Raw genomic sequence first — 18,905 nt, 5'->3', positions numbered from 1 at the left:
AGGTGCGAAGGCAGAGAGGGCAACTGAGTTGCTCAGATGCGCACGTTTTCCGCACAAGCGCACCCGCAGGTGCGAGCCCAGGTTCCACAGGTGCGGAAATACCTGGGCAGTTATTAAAACCGAAGGGCTTCACGATTTTTATCATTTTTGGCTTTGCAAACTCGGGTTAGGGCGATTATTAAGAGCATTTTCGAGGCATTTCTTGAGGTAAGTTCCTTGTGCTTATTTTTGGTCAATAATCTCTTCTTGCCATGTGTTTTTCCACTTAGTTAATGTGTATTTAAGGTGAAAATTGGAAGTTGGAGGCTAGGGATTTGGAAGTTTGAATTGTGGATTGGAGGACCATTTGGTGTCGGATTTTAGTAAATTTGATATGGTTAGACTCGTGAGTGAATGAGCTTTCTAGTTTCGTGAATTTTGTCGGGTTACAAGACGTGGGCTAGGGGGCGGGTTTGAGCCAATTTCGGGTTTTGGCCTAATTTTTGTAGTTTTTCTTGTGGGATTCATTCCATTAGCGTGTATTGATGGTATTGTACTATTTTGAATAGATTCGGGTTATTTGGAGTTGGATACTCGTGGCAAGAACGTGATATCGAGTTGATTTGAGCGGTTCGAGGTAAGTGGCTTGCCTAACTTTGTGTTGGGGACATCCCCCCTTAGGATATCTTGATATTATTTGGTGTGTGGGCGCCGTGTACGTGAGGTGATGAGTACGTACACGGGCTATTATTGCAAAAATTATGTTTAACCTTTTTAAATCATAAATCGCTTCTCTTATTAAGTGTACTAATATGTTTAATTGTGTAGTTTAGACTAGAAAAAGCATGCTTACGTGTTTTAACTGCCTAATTGACATTCTGTGCGTCATGTTCAGTTAAGTCCTTATTTGCCTTATCTGTGTCCAGCATAAACTGTATAACTCGATGCCATACCTGTCATTTCATCTTGCGTTGCATATTTAAATTGGGACTACGGACGTATTCCGGGAGATCCCCATGTACTGCATATTTACTTTGGGACTACGGATGTAGTCATATTCTGGGAGATTCCCCTGTACTGCATATTTACTTTGGGACTACGGACATATTCCGGGAGATCCCCCTTGTACTGCATATTCATTTGAAACTACGGGACGGTATCCCGAGAGATTTCCCACTGTGTTACCGTGTTTTAAGCCGGGGGCTCCCTTAACTGTTAAATTTTCGAAAATTTCTTTAACTGTGTTACCGTAAATTCTACTTATATCTTTTACTGTTTAATTTATTATATTTACTCCGGTAGGTCCTTGACCTGACCTCGTCACTACTCGATCGAGGTTAGGCTTGGCACTTACTGGGTACCATTGTAGTGTACTCATGCCCTTTCCTGCACATGTTTTCATGTGCAGATCCAGGTACGAGCTATCAGCCTTGGGGTTAGTGCGTGCTGCTGATTCTAGGAGACTTCAAGGTACTTCTGCTTGCGTCCGCAGATCTTCGGAGTCGCCTTCTACTCCCTCGTCTAGAGACTTTCCTTATTATCTTCAGACTTTTGTATAGAGCTACATAGATTATAGCAGCTTATGACATAGTGATATTCCGGGTCTTGGGAAAACTATTTTGTATATGCCGAGTGGTGCTACTCTTGGCTATTTATAATATGCTGTTTATCTCTAAAGTGTTGTGTTTTCTTTATATTTTTTGCAATATTAGGCTTACCTAGTCGTAAAGACTCGGTGCCATCACGACCCCTTACGGAGGGATAATTTGGGTCGTGACACCTTACCTTCTGAAGATAGAAAGTGTCACGACCCAATTTCACCTTTAAGTCGTGATGGCGCCCAACACTATAGCTAGGCAAGCCAACAAATAAATTAAATATATATCAATTATTTTCAGAATAATTTTCTAGTTAATTTTATTCTTTTACTAGCAACGTTAAAGAGAATAGAAAAGATACCGATTAATTTAAATTCAAGAAAAAGATACCAATTCCAAATTCTACCAATGTGTGTGCCAAGACCTGGTGTCACAAGTGTATGAGCATCTAGTAGATTATACAAAACTCTAAATATTGTCTGAAATAAAATAGACAGAATGTAAATACAAGAAAAGACACCGGTAGCCACAGAACGGCTCAGAAAGGTAGCTCACCACTACGCCTTTGGATAACGTGGGTGTAAGATGATAGGTCCTCCACTAGTACTTGCCTCAGGTTCTACACAAAAAGTGCAGCAAGTATAGTATGAGTACGTAAACAACGTGTATCTAGTAAGTATCAAGACTAATCTCTAAGTGGTAGAGACGAGATGGTCGACTTTGACACTCACTAAGGGTCAACAATAATAAATAAAATGAAATAGAATTTATTTAAATCAGCATGATTCACAGAGTTAATCAATAATTTTATTCAATTAGCAGAAATAATAAAAATCTTTCAAATGCAACAATTTTTAATATATTAATTAAATTCACAAGCTGCAAGAAAAATAGCAAGGTATCGTGTAATTAATATTATTATTAGACACGATTTCTATCGATGTCGTACGGCCCATTCCATAGTGTCGTGTACACTGCTGAGGGACGTACACCGCGATCCATAGATGCATCTATCCTACCGAGACATTCGTCCCGCTCAACAAGAAAGGAGGGCATTTTCTTATGTACCTCCGGAAGGAGAATATATTTATTATAAGTAAATTTGGGAGGATGAACAATTCTTTTAAAAATTAATTAATTTAAACAGAAAATTAAACATATGATATTTTCATCTTTTATTATTTTTATATATATCAAATAATTTTAATTAAATAAAGAATACAACTTGCACAAGTAATTCAAGCTTTGAGTCCTAACTACCCGGACTTTAGCATTAATAGTAACTACGCACGGACTCTTATCACCTCGTGCGTACATAGCCCCCACAATTAGCAATAATTATTAATTTAATTACCTATGGGATAATTTTCCCCTCACAAGATTAGACAAGAGACTTACCTTGTCTCAAAGTCCACTTTTCGATTACCACGTCGCGTTAAATTCTCAATTCGATGCCGAAAAATCAGAAGCTACCCAAATATTATACAAAATAATTAATACATGTTCAATAATTTGAATTTAGGATATTAAATAAATTATCATAACCAAAGCAGAAAAATTCCTAAAATTTACCCCGGGCCCACGTGCCCGGATTCCGGAAATTATTGAATGAAAACGTTACCCATATTGTCAAGAACTCAAATATATAATTTCTACCCAATTCCATAATCATTTTCGTTGTTAAAATTTCATTTTTATAAAAATCTAGGTTTTTCATCTAAACCTTTGATTTCTAAGATTTACTAGTTATAATCTATCCATAATCTATGTATTTAACTCAAGGTGTGTAGAATTAACTTATCTCCAAGTTGTTAGGTGAAATCCCCTCTCAAAATGCTCTGAAATCGCCCAAATATGGAGAGAAAACGGGCAAAACTGGTTGATTCCCGTTCTTTTAAGCTTTCTGCTAAACAGACCTTTCGCACATGCGGAGGTGGGAATGCACCTGAGGCTTTGCACCTGCACAAAAGCCCCGTAGGTGCGAGTTCCACTCGCCTGACCAAGCCTCGCATCTGCGCGCCTAGCCTCGCACCTGCGCGTTCGCAGGTGCGCCAAAGTTCCGCACCTACGGTGGCAGGCATTCCCTCCTCCTTTCGCTTCTGCGAACAAATGTCGCATCTGCGATGGTCGCACCCGCGACCGTCCAAGCGCAGGTGCGATTGTACCAGAAGCAGAAAGCTTCAGTTCTTCCTCCAAATTTCAAAATTGGTCTGAGCCTCGTCCGGTTAACACTCGGGGCCCCGCCCGAACATATCAACAAGTTTGAAATTATAAAACGGACTCGTTCGAACTCTCGGAACATGTAAAACAATATCAAAACTAAGAATCACACCTCAAACCAAATTGAATCAAACTTAAGAACTTCAAGTTCTTCACTTTACTTTCAATGCGGCGAAACGTACTTAAACTACTCGGAATGACACGAAAATTTGCGTGCAAGTCTTAAATCATTAAACGGAACTATTCTCAGACTCGGAATTTGAAACGGACCTCCATTACTCCAAAACCTACTCCAAACCAAATTTAAAGAACTTTAAACCTTCAAATAGTTGATTTTCACTATTAAGCGCCAAAACGCTCCCGGGTTATCCAAAACCTGATTCGAACATACGCCAAAGTCTGAAATCATCATACGAACCTATAGGAACCGTCAAATCCCGATTCCGGGGTCGTTTCCTCAAAATTTTGACCGAAGTCAAACTTGGCCTTTTAAGGCTAACTTAAGGAACCAAGTGTTCCAATTTCAACCCAAACACTTACAAATCCCAAACTAACCATCCCCGCAAGTCATAAATCATTAAAAGCACATACGGGGAGTTTTATTTTAGTGAATGAGGTTCTAAAAGTTAAAATGACTGTTTGGGTCATTACATTCTCCACCTCTTAAACAAACGTTCGTCCTCGAACGGGTTTAGAATAATACCTGGAATGCTAAATAAGTATGGATATTTGCTCCACATGTCCTATTCGGCCTCTCAAGTCGCTTCCTCGACTGGTTGGCCCCTCCACTAGACTTTTACTGCAGAGATCCTCTTGGACCTCAAATGGCGAACCTATTTATCAACAAAGTCAACTGGCTTCTTTTCATAACCCAAACTCTGATGTAGCTGAACTGTGCTGAAGTCCAACACATGTGACATGTCGGCATGATACTTCTGGAGCATAGATACATGAAACACCGGATGAACTCCCGATAGACTGGGAGGCAATGCAAGCTCATAAGCAACCTCCCCAACTTGTCTCAACACCTCAAATGGGCCTATAAACCTTGGGCTCAATTTTCCCTTTTCCCCAAATCTCATGATTCCCTTCATCGGTAAAACTTTCAAGAGAACTTTTTCACCTACCATAAATGATAAATCACGCGATTTCTGATCTGTGTAACTCTTCTGTCTGGACTGTGCTGTACGAAGTCGCTCCGGAATCAACTCTACCTTTTCCAAGACATCCTTCACCAAATCAGTACCATATAACTTAGCCTCACCTGGCTAAAACGATCCGATGGGCGAACGACATCGCCGACCATATAAAGCCTCAAATGGAGATATCTCGATACTGGATTGGTAACTATTATTATAAGCAAACTCGGTCAAAGGCAAGAAACGATCCCACTAACCTCCAAAGTCAATCACACATACCTTGAGCATATCCTCCAAAATCTGAATTGTCCGCTTTGACTGCCTGTCAGTCTGCGGATGAAAGGATGTGTTGAGCTCTACCCGGGTCCCCAATTCACTCTGTACTGATCTCCAGAAATGTGAAGTAAACGGAGGTCCTCTATATGATATAATGGAAATTGGCACACCGTGCAACCGAACTATCGCCTGAATATAAATCTGGGCCAACCTCTCTGAAGTATATATAGTCACAACAAGAATAAAGTGTGTCAACTTGGTCAACCTGTCAACAATCACCCAAACTGCATCAAACTTCTGCAAGGTCCGCGACAACCATACTACAAAGTCCATAATGATGCGTTCCCATTTCCACTCTGGTATAGTCATCTGCTGAAGTAGGCCACCTGGTCTCTGGTGCTCATATTTAACTTGCTGGCAATTTAGACACCTAGATACATACTCAACTATGTCCTTTTTCATTCGTCGCCACCAGAAATGCTGCCTCGGGTCACGATACATCTTTGTAGCACCTGGATGAATAGAATACCGAGAACTATATGCCTCATCTAGGATCTTTTTCCTCAGTCCATCCACATTAGGAAGACATAGACGATCCTGGAGTCACAGAACACCATCTGCTCCAATAGTAACTTCCTTGGCACCACCCCGTAGTACCGTTTCTCGAAGAACCATTAAGTGTGGATCATCATACTAGCGAGCCTTGATCTGCTCAAATAGTGAAGACTAAGCTACAACACATGCAAAAACTCAGCTGGGCTCTGAAATGTCCAACCTCACAAGCCCGTTGGCCAAGGATTGAATATCCAAAGCTAATTTCCTCTCCTCTAATGAAATGAAAGCCAAACTACCCATACTCTTTGCCTTTCTACTCAAGGCGTCTACAACCACATTTGCTTTGCCCGGATGATATAGGATAGTAATATCATAATCTTTCAGTAATTTCAGCCATCTGCACTGTCTCAAATTTAAGTCCCTCTGCTTGAACAAATATTGCAAACTACGATGATCAGTGTAAACTTCACAAGACACCCCATAAAGATAATGCCTCCAAATCTTAAGAGCGTGAACAATCGCAGCTAACTCCAAATCATGTACCGAATAATTCTTCTCGTGGGGCTTCAGCTGGCGTGAAGTATATGCAATAACTCACCCTTCCTGCACCAATACACAACCCAGGCCAACGCGTGAAGCGTCACAATACACTGTATACATCCCCGAAATGAAAGGCAAAACTAACATTGGTGCTGTAGTTAATGTTGTCTTGAGCTTCTGAAAGCTCGCCTAACAATCATCGGACCATTGGAACGGAACACCTTTCTGGGTTAATTTGGTCAAAGGTGATGCAATAGATGAAAAACCCTCCACGAACCGACGATAATAACCTACTAAACCCAGAAAACTTCTGATCTCAGTCGCCGAAGTGGGATGATGCCAATTCTGAACTGCCTCAATCTTTTTGGGATCAACCTTAATACCCTCGCCCGATACAATATGCCCCAAATATGCTACAAACTCTAGTCAAAACTCACATTTGGAGAACTTAGCATATAGATTTTGTTCCCGTAACGTCTGAAGCACCACTCTCATATGTTGCTCGTGCTCTTCCTTATTACACGAGTAAATCAAAATATCATTAATGAAGACAATGATAAACGAATCAATATATGGCCTGAATACCCTATTCATCAAATCCATAAATGCTACCGGGGCGTTAGTTAAACCGAAGGACATCACCAGAAACTCATAATGACTATATCTAGTCCGGAAAGCAGTCTTCGGAACATCCAAATCTTGAATCTTCAACTGATGGTACCCCGAGCTCAAGTCGATCTTAGAGAACACCCTAGCACCCTGCAACTGGTCAAATAGATCATCAATACGCGACAACGGGTACTTGTTCTTAATAGTGACTTTGTTCAATTGGCGATAATCAATACACATTCGCATCGTTCCATCCTTCTTCTTCACAAATAATACTGGTGCACCCCAAGGCGATACACTCGGTCTGACGAACCCTTTGGCTAGTAACTCTTCAAGTTGTTCTTTCAATTCTTTCGGAGCCATGCGATATGGTGGGATAGATATAGGTTGGGTATCTGGAGCCAAGTCAATACAGAAATCAATATCACGATCATGTGGCATACCTGGAAGATCTGAAGGAAATACATCAGAGAACTCCCAAACTACAGGCACGGAATCAATAGTCGGAGTCTCTGCAGTAGTATCCCGAACATAGGCTAGATAAACCAAACAACCTTTCTCAACCATATGTTGAGCCTTCATAAAAGAAATAACCCAATTAAATGAACTAACAGACGAACCCTTCCACTCCAGCCTAGGCAACGCTGGCATAGCCAAGGTAACAGTCTTGGCATAACAATCTAGAATAGCATGATATGAAGATAATCAGTCCATGCCCAGAATAATTTCAAAGTCAGTAATCTCAAGCAGTAGAAGATATGCTCTAGTTTCATAATCAGAAAATGTAATAATACAGGACCGGTAGATCCGGTTCGCAATAACAGAATTGCCCACAAGAGTGGACACATAAACATGAGTACTCAAGGATTCATGAGAAACACCCAGGAAATGAGCAGATATAGATGACACATATAAATACGTAGATCTTGGATCAAATAATATTGAGGCATCTTTGCTGCAAACAAAAATAATACTTGTAATCACGGCATCTGAGGCCTCTACATCTGGTCTGGCCGAAAAAGCATAGAACTGAGCTGGAGCGCCAACTGGCTGGCCTCCACCTGGATGACCTCCACCTCTAGGATGACCCCTACCCACCTGTCCTCCACCTCTTGGTGGTCGGACGACTGGTGGAGCAACTAGTCTGGTAACCATAGGTTGTTGACCCTGTTGCACTAGTTTACCCCGAAGCATGGGGTGGAATCTCCGTATGTGACTAGGATCCCCGCACTCGTAACAAATCTTTGGTGCAATAGGCTTCTTACTAAGTGTATGGCCCTGGGGGGCCTGAATACCCACTAGAAGAACCCTGAATAGCTGGTGAGCGATAAGAACTCTCTGGTATAGCACTGAGATGAGGTCGCACTAGAGCACCTCGAGGAGGTGGTGGTGCTGGATATGGGGGCCTGCTGGACTGCCCTCTCACAAACTGACCTCTGCCCCCAGACGGAGCACCTCTGAACTCTCCAGAATACCTCAACCACTTATCTCTCATAACCTGCTCTTGACTCCGCTAATGTACGCCCTCAATCCTATGGGCTATCTCCACGACTAGCTCAGAAGAAGTACTCATCTCAACCTCTCGAGCCATAGTGGCCTGAATGCTAGTATGTAGACCCGTAACGAACCTCTACACTCTCTCCGCCTAAGTAAGGAGTATCATAAGTGCATGGCGAGATAACTCAGAGAACCCCGCCTCATAATCGGTCACTGACATCTGACCCTGCTGGAGCTGCTCAAACTGAAACCGCAACTCTTCCCTCTGGGAGGGTAGAATATACCTATCCAGGAAGATACGGGTGAACCTGTCCCAAGTTATGGGAGGAGAATCTACTGGCCTGCCAAGAATATAAGACTTCCACCATCTACGGGCTCTGCCCTCTAGCTGAAAAGTAGCAAAGTCAACCCTATGAGACTCCAATATCCTCATGTTGTACAAATATCCTTGCATCGATCAATGAAATCCTGGGGATCCTTATGTCACTCACCCCCAAAGACAGGAGGATGTAGTCTAGTCCATCTGTTCAATAGTTTATGCGGATCAGTGGTTGCAGCTGGCCTGGGCTCAGGTGTAGCAGCTGCCACTAGCTGGGCTCTACCCACGGGTAGTGCACCCTAGGTATAATATACAGCAACTGCCTGCCCATGATCCTGCGCGGTAAGGGTTTGTGATCCCCCGCCCGCCTAAGATGTGGCTGGGTCTGCCGGAAATAAACCGGCATGAGTCATAGTGTCCATGAACCGCAACATATGACCCATGACATCCTGAAATCCCGGTGCAGATGTGAAATCCACCAGAGCTAGCTCTACCAGGCACCTCACCCTGTTCCTCAACAATGGGGTTCTTTGCTGGACCCACTGGTGGCATAACTGGAATAGTCCTAGGACGTCCTCGCCCTCTACCACGGGCTGGAGCCCTCCCTCGGCCTCTAGCAACTGGGGAAGTAGCTCTTCCCTGGTTTGGAACCTCATTAGAGTGCGTTCTCACCATCTGTGAGAGAATAAGAGAAAGATATTTAGTACTACATCAATTGCACGATGGAATATGAAGAAAGGTAGTTTCCTAACACCTTATAGCCTCTCAAAGATAAGTACATACGTCTCTGTACCAATCCGCAAGACTCTATTAGGTCTGCTCATAACTTGTGAGACCTACGTGAACCTAGTGCTCTGATACCATGTTGTCACGACCCAATTTCACCTTTAGGTCATGATGGCGCCCAACACTATAGCTAGGCAAGCCAACAAATAAATTAAATATATATCAATTATTTTCAGAATAATTTTTTAAGTAACTTTATTCTTTTACTAGCAACATTAAAGAGAATAGAAAAGATACCGATTAATTTAAATGCAAAAAGAAGATACCAATTCCAAATTCTACCATTGTGTGTGCCAAAACCTGGTGTCACAAGTGTATGAGCATCTAGTAGATTATACAAAACTTCAAATACTCTCTGAAATATAATAGACAGAATGTAAATACAAGAAGAGACACTGGTAGCTGCAGAACGGCTCAGAAAGGCAGCTCACCACTACGCCTCTGGATAACGTGGGTGTAAGATGATAGGTCATCCACTAGTATTTGCCTCAGGTCCTGCACAAAAAGTGCAGCAAGTGTAGTATGAGTACGTAAACAACGTATACCCAGTAAGTATCAAGCCTAATCTCGAAGTGGTAGAGACGAGATGGTCGACTTTGACACTCACTAAGGGTCAACAATAATAAATAGAATGAAATAAAATTTATTTAAATCAGCTTGATTCACAGAGTTAATCAATAATTTTATTCAATTAGCAGAAATAATAAAAAACCTTCAAATGCAACAATTTCCAATCTATTAATTAAATCCACAAGCTGCAAGAAAAATAGCAAGGTATCGTGTAATTATTATTATTAGGCACGATTTCTGCCGAGATCGTATGGCCCATTCTAGAGTGTCGTGTACACTACCGAGGGACGTGCGGCGCGATCCATAGATGCATCTATCCTGCCGAGGCGTTCGGCCCGCTCCTCAAGAAAGGAGGACATTTTCTTATTTACCTTCGGAAGGAGAGTATATTTATTATAAGTAAATTTGGGAGGATGAACAATTCTTTTAATAATTAATTAATTCAAATAAAAAATTAAGCATATGAGATTTTCATCTTTTAATATTTTTACCTAACAATTCACAATAATATATATATATATATATATATATATATATATATATATATATATATATAAGTAAAGAATACAGCTTGCACAAGTAATTCATGCTTTGAGTCCTAACTACCCGGACTTTAGCATTAATAGTAGCTACGCACGGACTCTCGTCACCTCGTGCATACGTAGCCCCCATAATTAGCAATAATTATTAATTTAATTACCTATGGGGTAATTTCTCCCTTACAAGATTAGACAAGAGACTTACCTTGTCTCAAAGTCCACTTTTCGATTACCACGTCGTGTTAAATTCTTAATTCGATGCCGAAAAATTTGAAGCTATCCAAATATTATACAAAATAATTAATACATGTTCAATAATTCGAATTTAGACTATTAAATAAATTACCCTAACCAAAATAGAAAAATTAATAAAATTCACCCCGAGCCCACGTGTCCGGATTTCAGAAATTATCAGATGAAAACGTTACCCATAATCTCAAGAACTCAAATATATAATTTCTACCCAATTCCATAATCATTTTCGTGGTTAAAATCTCATTTTTATAAAAATCTAGATTTTTCATCTAAACCTTTGATTTCTAAGATTTATTAGTTATAATCTACCCATAGTCTATGTATTTAACTCAAGGTGTGTAGAATTAACTTACCTCCAAGTTGTTAGTTGAAATCCCCTCTCAAAATGCTCTGAAATCACCCAAATATGGAGAGAAAACAGGCAAAAATGGTTGATTCTCGTTCTTTTAAGCTTTCTGCCAAACAGGCCTTTCGTACTTGCGGAGGTGGGAATGCAATTGCGGCTTCGCACCTGCGCAAAAGCCTCGCAGGTGCGAGTTTCACTCGCCTGACCAAGCCTCGCATTTGCGCGCCTAGCCTCGCACCTGCGCGTTCGCAGGTGCGCCAAAGTTCCGCACCTACGGTGGCAGGCATTCCCTCCTCCTTTCGCTTCTGCGAACAAACGTCGCATTTGCGATGGTCATACCTGCGACCGTCCAAGCGCAGGTGCGATTGTACCAGAAGCAGAAAGCTTCAGTTCTTCCTCCAAATTTCAAAATTGGTCCGAACCTCGTTCGGTTAACACTCGGGGCCCTCGAGGGCCCGCCCAAATATATCAACAAGTTTGAAATCATAAAACGGACTCGCTCGAACTCTCGGAACGTGTAAAACAACATCAAAACTAAGAATCACACCTCAAACCAAATTGAATCAAACTTAAGAACTTCAAGTTCTTCACTTTACTTCCAATGCGCCGAAACGTACTTAAACTACTCGGAATGACATGAAAATTTGCGTGCAAGTCATAAATCATTAAACAGAACTATTCTCAGACATAGAATTCCAAACTAACCTCCATTACTCCAAACCTACTCCAAACCAAATTTAAAGAACTTTAAACCTTCAAATAGTTGATTTTCACTATTAAGCGTCAAAACGCTCCCGGGTTATCCAAAACCCGATTCGAACATACGCCCAAGTCCAAAATCATCATACGAACCTATAGGAACCGTCAAATCCCGATTCCGGGGTCGTTTTCTCAAAATGTTGACCGAAGTCAAACTTGGCCTTTTAAGGCTAACTTAAGGAACCAAGTGTTGCAATTTCAACCCAAACACTTTCAAATCCCGAACCAACCATCCCCGCAAGTCATAAATCATTAAAAGTACATACAGGGAGTTTTATTTTAGGGAACGGGGTTCTAAAAGCTAAAATGACTGTTTGGATCATTACATAAAGGTTGTATCCGATAGACCCTCAGCTCAATAATCACAATATTACTGAAAAGAAATATTACAATAGATACAGTAATGAAAAAAAAATAGTAACAAAAGGAATAACGACATCAAGATAATAAGGTAACCAAACCAAAAACTTTTACTACATACTCTATTACAAGTAAAAACTCGACTATTAATATCGATCCTTAAGAAAAATTGCCACTTTTTGAAACACTATTAGATCACCCTAAAAGTTATTAAAGATAACTATGTTTAACAAATAAACTAGTAACTTAAAAATAAGGTAAATGACATTCTACAACATGTATAATTGCGCTGAATATAAACTAAATTCAATAATCTTTTATTTGATGAGTTGTTGTCAGCAGCCTTATCTTGGAAGAGAATGCAATCCGTACTCCAAATTAAATTATTTTCACAAAACTCCAAACCACTTGAACGTATTCTAGACGCTTCTTGTTAAAACCGCGGGTGGGTATTAGCCTTTTGACTGATTACGCACAAAGGAATATTTCAAAAGTTAATTATATTATTAGCACATGATTATGGCTATGATTAGAGCATAAATTGGTAATATCATGTTTAACACTAACGGTTGTTTGGATGGAAAGAAGTTATCCTATAATTAATAATCTCGGTATTAGTTATCTCACATTTTCATAGGGATAAATAATAATAACATTACAATCCCAGGATAAATAAGTCTGGAATTAGTTATTTCGGAATTTTGTCCTAACCAAATGTGAAATAAACTTATCTCAAATTTAATTTCGAAATTAAGTACAAGTAAGGCTTGAAAACTTTTCAGTTTATGCAACGGCTTATATCAATATGAACCAGGAAGTTTTGGCCATCCCAGTCATAATTAAATTAAGAGTTAATGCTATATTTACTAACTACATAAGATATTTTTACATCATTGCGGTAATTTAACATGTTATAATAATTTGCTTACTACAATATATCAATTATTGAACTTATTTTTAATTAGACTAGTACTGTAATTTAACATATTATAATAATTTACTTATCATAATATATCAATTACTGAAATTATTTGTAATTGGACTAGTAATTTCTCCGCTCCAAAGCAAGTGTTACCGAAAACATTGTCACACCCATTAAAAATATTTAATTAATAGTATTATTCTTAAGAATTATTTGATGAAATTATCCATTATATCTCTTAATGTTTTGAATCATTTGTATATTGGCGTTCTAGACTAGTAAAATTCAGTAGCTTGCTCTAGACGTTGGTCAAGTCTTTATCTGCCTTTCTAGAAATCTGTCCATTTTTTTTTCCTCTCTAAAAATTGTCCTTTTTAGCATTATTTCCTTTATTTTATTCAGCACGTTGTCATCTTTTTTCCTTGTTCTACAAGGAATTTCTTCTTCTAACTAACCCCCAAATATAATATTGACAAAAACATTACATATATATAATCATCTCTACATTCTCATTCTCACCTCCAACTTCTCAAATAATTAATTTAATGTGTTGATTTCTTACAAATTCTAAGTATTCTAGCCTAGAAACTGTATTAAAGCAAAATGAAGGTACGTATAATTTCCTCCTCCTACAATTTACTCACAAAATAATCAGCTGAAAGTTTCTTTTTTCTCCTATGTTTCTCTTTTTGTTTTCATTATTCTTGGTTATGAGTTAGTGTTAGTTATGTATTTTCGTATTTCTTGATTTATGTGATTACTTGTCGTTACTTTCGTTTCGGCCTTCTTATTACAATATTTAGTTTTAATTTTGTATCTTTGTATTTTTTCTTCGGTTTTAGAATTATCGTGATTGCTGCTACCCTTCCTTTTATCTTTTCCTTTTATCTTTTCTAAGCCGAGGGTCTTTCGGAAACAACCTCTCTACCTTCTTGAAGGTAGGGTAATGTCTGCGTACATACTACCCTCCCCAGACCCCACTCGTGGGATTACACTTGGTTTTTTTTTTTTTTTTTTTTTTTGTTGTATTCTTGATTTTTTCATAAACTTCTTCATCATTTTCAGGCTTTAATTTGTTTTGATATATCTGCAGAAAGTTGTTTTGAAATTAGAGGTATATGATGACAAAGGGAAACAAAAGGCTATGAAAGCTGTCTCTACCCTCTCAGGTACATCCTCTTCTTCATTTTTTATGTTTTTTTCCATCCATTTACTGATAAGAAGAATTTCCACATTCTTAGTCATAAAAAAAGAATTAAGCTCGTAAGGAAGCGTGTACGGTAAAGTCATAATTATGTATATAATTATATGTTCTATTTAACTAACAATTTAAACTTTTAAATAAAATAATTGCACAATTCAATGCCTCTTCCTTTTGCATTTCTAGAAATAATAGCATACACAGAATTTTGTGCTAAAAGTATGGACCAATTATTACAATTCTGACTTGTATACGAGTTTGGGTCTTTATTAGAGCCGTGAAAACAACCATTAATGCTTGCAGTAGGGTAGACTATCTACATCACATCCTTGGGGTGCGGCCTTTTCTCATACCTTGCGTGAATGCGTTGATACTTTGCCCTTTGAATTTGGGTGAGGATAATGGGATTCTAACACTTTATTTCCCGATGTAACTGATATGCACTTTACATTAGTTTTAAGCAAGTGTCAACCTTATTGTCTATACAAATACTATTTCTTTTTAAAAAATATTATACATATAGAAATTCAATTAAAATTTTCATCAAAAAGTGATGTTGAATGACACCCACTTGATTGGAAGTGTCTCTGTCAATGTACCACAGTATTGATTCAGTTACCGTCAGTCCTTTCTATAACAATATCACTATATAATAGTCATTCACTATAAAAGCCAAGTTTTTCTCGAAATCGATTTTTATGCTATGTTATAATATATGTCATCTATAACATCACTTTACTATAGCATCTATCGGAATAAACGAGGCGGTTATAGAGAGGTTTGACTGCATATATACATACGCACACTGACTCGATCGGAGGAGATGTTTATTTTTATTTTTTTTGTTCAACAGGGATTGAAAATCTATCAATTGATCTGAAAGAGAAAAAATTAACAGTAGTAGGAGATATTGATCCAGTTCAAGTGGTGAGAAAATTGAAGAAAACATGGCATCCAGAAATATTAACAGTAGGGCCAGCAAAAGAGCCAGAAAAGAAGAAAGAAGATCAAAGTGGGAATAAAAATGGAGGAAACAAAAAAGATGGACAAGGCAAGAAAGAAGAGAATGAACAAGTTTCAGAGCTTGTAAAACTTTACAAGAATTATAATCCTGATATGACACAACACTATAGGGTCTATAGTATGGAGGAAAATCCAAATTCTTGTGTTATTTGTTAATTAATTTATAACTCATATACATCTTGTAAAAAAAATATTATATTACACCTGAAAATACATTTTCTCTTTTTCTTTTTCACTTTAGCATTTCAAGATAAAAATAATTATTATTTTTTTTTACTCCTACCATCAACAAGTTATTTCCGAAAATTATGGGTATTATGGTAAAATATGTACTTTATTCATTACTTATTAAGGAGAATATAAAGTTTATTGTGGACAACTAAAAGGGAATAGAGAGTATATAAAGGTACATCAAATTACCAAAAGTAAATTGCTGTGTGAATAACTCAATATCTATATATAAGCAAATTTACATTAGTTCTTTTTTTTTTTGGGTTAAGCATATCGATTTGCTTGTCCGATTGTTATCTTACTCTTGTAATTGATGTTACAAAGCATCAATCATGACCTCCAATCTTGGGGACTCAATCCAATAAGAACTCTCTAGCTCTACAGCAAAAAAGAAAAATCAACTTTATAGTTACAAGAAGGTATACAGAAAAACCAAAACCAAATTAAAAAAATCCACAATAAAGTCCATTTGATTACTTTTTGCAATCATAGTATAAGCAAAAACTCTAATAAAAAATTCAAAGAATCTCTATAAACTTTCATTCTATGTTTTGTAATTAGACCTACCCGTAAGCACGTACAATTTTTAAAGTTATTTTAAATACTTATTTGAATCACACTACTAGAAAACAGGTATATTTCGTCCAAAACATATCAACCGAACTCGATCGAAAATTAAGTAAATTGGTCGCAAAAGTCAAAGAACAAAAATAAAATAAAATTTCCAACCGATTTCGGTCAGAAATTGGTCAATATTTGACTAAGACCTAGTCACACTTGCATATAATCTACAAAAATATTTTTTTATTAAAAGTTTTCAAACTTTTTAGAACGATTTCGGTTGGAATATTTGAAATTATGATTTTCCGCCCAAGAAAATTGGTTTTTAATATAACAAAAATTATATATATTTAATTTACCAACCGGAATAAGTTATAATTAAATATTTCCGACCGAGTTCGGTCGGAAAAAATAATTTTAAAATAATTAAAATATAATTTAATAATATTACCAACCGAAGACGGTCGGTTTTTGCCAACCTTTATATAAATAGCTTTAAAATAAATAATATTTAATACTTAATTGATATATATATATATATATACATCTTATATATAGTTCTATAAGATGTAGTGCTATATTAATACTTATGTTTTAGCAACAACAACAGTTACATATGTTATAGTAAGATTTAATCGAATATAGCTTTTATATATATATATATATATATATATATATATATATATATATATATATATACATCTTAATATAGCTAATTTTATATCAAATATAGCTTATATACTATTGTCACGACCCAAATTTCACCTGTAGGTCGTGATGGCGCCCAACACTACAGCTAGGCAAGCCAACTAATAAATCAAACGTACATTGGTTAAACTTTTATTCCAAGAAAATATAAACCCAAACTCTACCAATGTGTGTGCCAAGACCTGGTGTCACAAGTGAATGAGCATCTAGTAGATTATACAAAACTCCAAATACTGTCTGAAATAAAATAGACAGAATATAAATATCAGAAGAGACACTGGTAGCTGCAGAACGGCTCAGAAAGGCAGCTCACCACTATGCCTCTGGATGACGTGGGTATGTGATGATAGGTCCTCCACTAGTACCTGTCTCAGATCCTGCACAAAAAGTGCAGCAAGTGTAGTATGAGTACGTAAACAACGTGTACCCAGTAAGTATCAAGCCTAATCTCAAAGTGGTAGAGACGAGATGGCCGACTTTGACACTCACTATAGGTCAATAACAATTGAAATAAAACTAGGATATTTAAATCAATATGATTTACAGAATTTATTTAATCTACGAAAATAATCAAATTCCTTCAAATGTATCAATTTTTAATATATTAATTAGATTCTTTTAATTCAAATAAATTCTAATTTATCAATTAAATCTCATTTACAGGAGTAACAATTAATTCCTTAACAAGCAAGAATAATAATTCATTAAATTTTAAAGATTTTCTAATTTACTAATTACCTTTACAAGCTGAAATAAATTATTAAAGTATCGTATAATTATTATTATTATTAAGCACGATTTCTGCCGAGGACATACGGCCCGATCCAGAGTGTCGTGTACACTGTCGAGGGACGTGCGGCGCGATCCATAGATGCATCTATCCTGCCGAGGCGTTCGGCCCGCTCCACAAGAAAGGAGCACATTTTCTTATGTGCCTCCGGAAGGAGAGTATATTTGTTATAAGATAAATTTGGGAGGAGAACAATTTCTTTTAACAATTAATTGATTAAAACAAACAATCAAGCCTGTGAGATTTCCATCCTTTAATATCTTTATCTAACAATTCACAATATATATTCATATAGATATCAATTAATATTAATTAATCAAAGAATACAATTTACACAAGTAATACATGCTTTGAGTCCTAAACTACCCGGACTTTAGCATTAATAGTAGCTACGCACGGACTCTCGTCACCTCGTGCGTACGTAGCCCCCACAATTAGCAACAATTATTTAATCTTAATCACCTATGAGGTAATTTTCCCCTCACAAGATTAGACAAGAGACTTACCTCGTCTTGCTCCAATTTAATCCAAAATTTTGCCTTTTCCACGATTATCCAACTCTGTCTGGCTCGAATCTAGCCAAAATAATTCAGTACAATCACTAAAGATTGTAGGAAATAACTTCTATAAGGAAATACTACATTTTTAATAAAAATTCCGAAATTAATTAAAAATTTGCCCGCGGGGCCCACATCTCGAAATCCGACGAAAGTTATGAAATTCGACAACCCATTCAATTACGAGTCCAACCATACCAGTTTCACTCAAATCCGACTCCGAATCGATACCGAAATCTCAAAATTTCGTTTCTATGAGATTTCTAAACTTTTCCAAATTTCAATCTCAAAACACTAATTAAATTGTGAAAACAATGATATATTCTTGTATATTGATCAAATCCGAGTTAGAATCACTTACCCCAATGTTTTTCCCTTGAAAATCTGCCAAAAGTCGCCTCTGCTCAAGCTCAAGTTCGCCAAAAATGGCAAATGGGACGAATGTCCTCTGTTTATAACACTGCACAGCACTTCGGAACTGGGCCTCGAACAGGGCCTCGATCAGGCTTCGATCATGGCCCTCGATCAGGGCATCGAGGGTTGGGCCTCGATCCTAGCCCTCGAG

At 37.6% G+C, this 18,905-nt stretch overlaps 1 protein-coding gene across 1 annotated transcript; it reads left to right on the top strand.

Annotated features, from left to right (window-relative positions):
• The first annotated feature begins 13,755 nt into the window (after window positions 1-13,755).
• LOC104119179 (heavy metal-associated isoprenylated plant protein 39-like) lies at window positions 13,756-15,728 on the top strand. The gene is made up of 3 exons (XM_009630611.3): window positions 13,756-13,878; window positions 14,363-14,438; window positions 15,324-15,728. The coding sequence occupies exons 1-3, from the start codon at window positions 13,873-13,875 to the stop codon at window positions 15,647-15,649; spliced, it is 408 nt and encodes a 135-aa protein (XP_009628906.1). The 5' UTR covers window positions 13,756-13,872; the 3' UTR covers window positions 15,650-15,728.
• The last annotated feature ends 3,177 nt before the right edge of the window (window positions 15,729-18,905 follow it).

The sequence above is a fragment of the Nicotiana tomentosiformis genome, chromosome 12, assembly GCF_000390325.3.
Source record: "Nicotiana tomentosiformis chromosome 12, ASM39032v3, whole genome shotgun sequence".
Lineage (NCBI taxonomy): Eukaryota > Viridiplantae > Streptophyta > Magnoliopsida > Solanales > Solanaceae > Nicotiana > Nicotiana tomentosiformis.
This window is presented reverse-complemented; position numbering and strand designations above follow the sequence as displayed.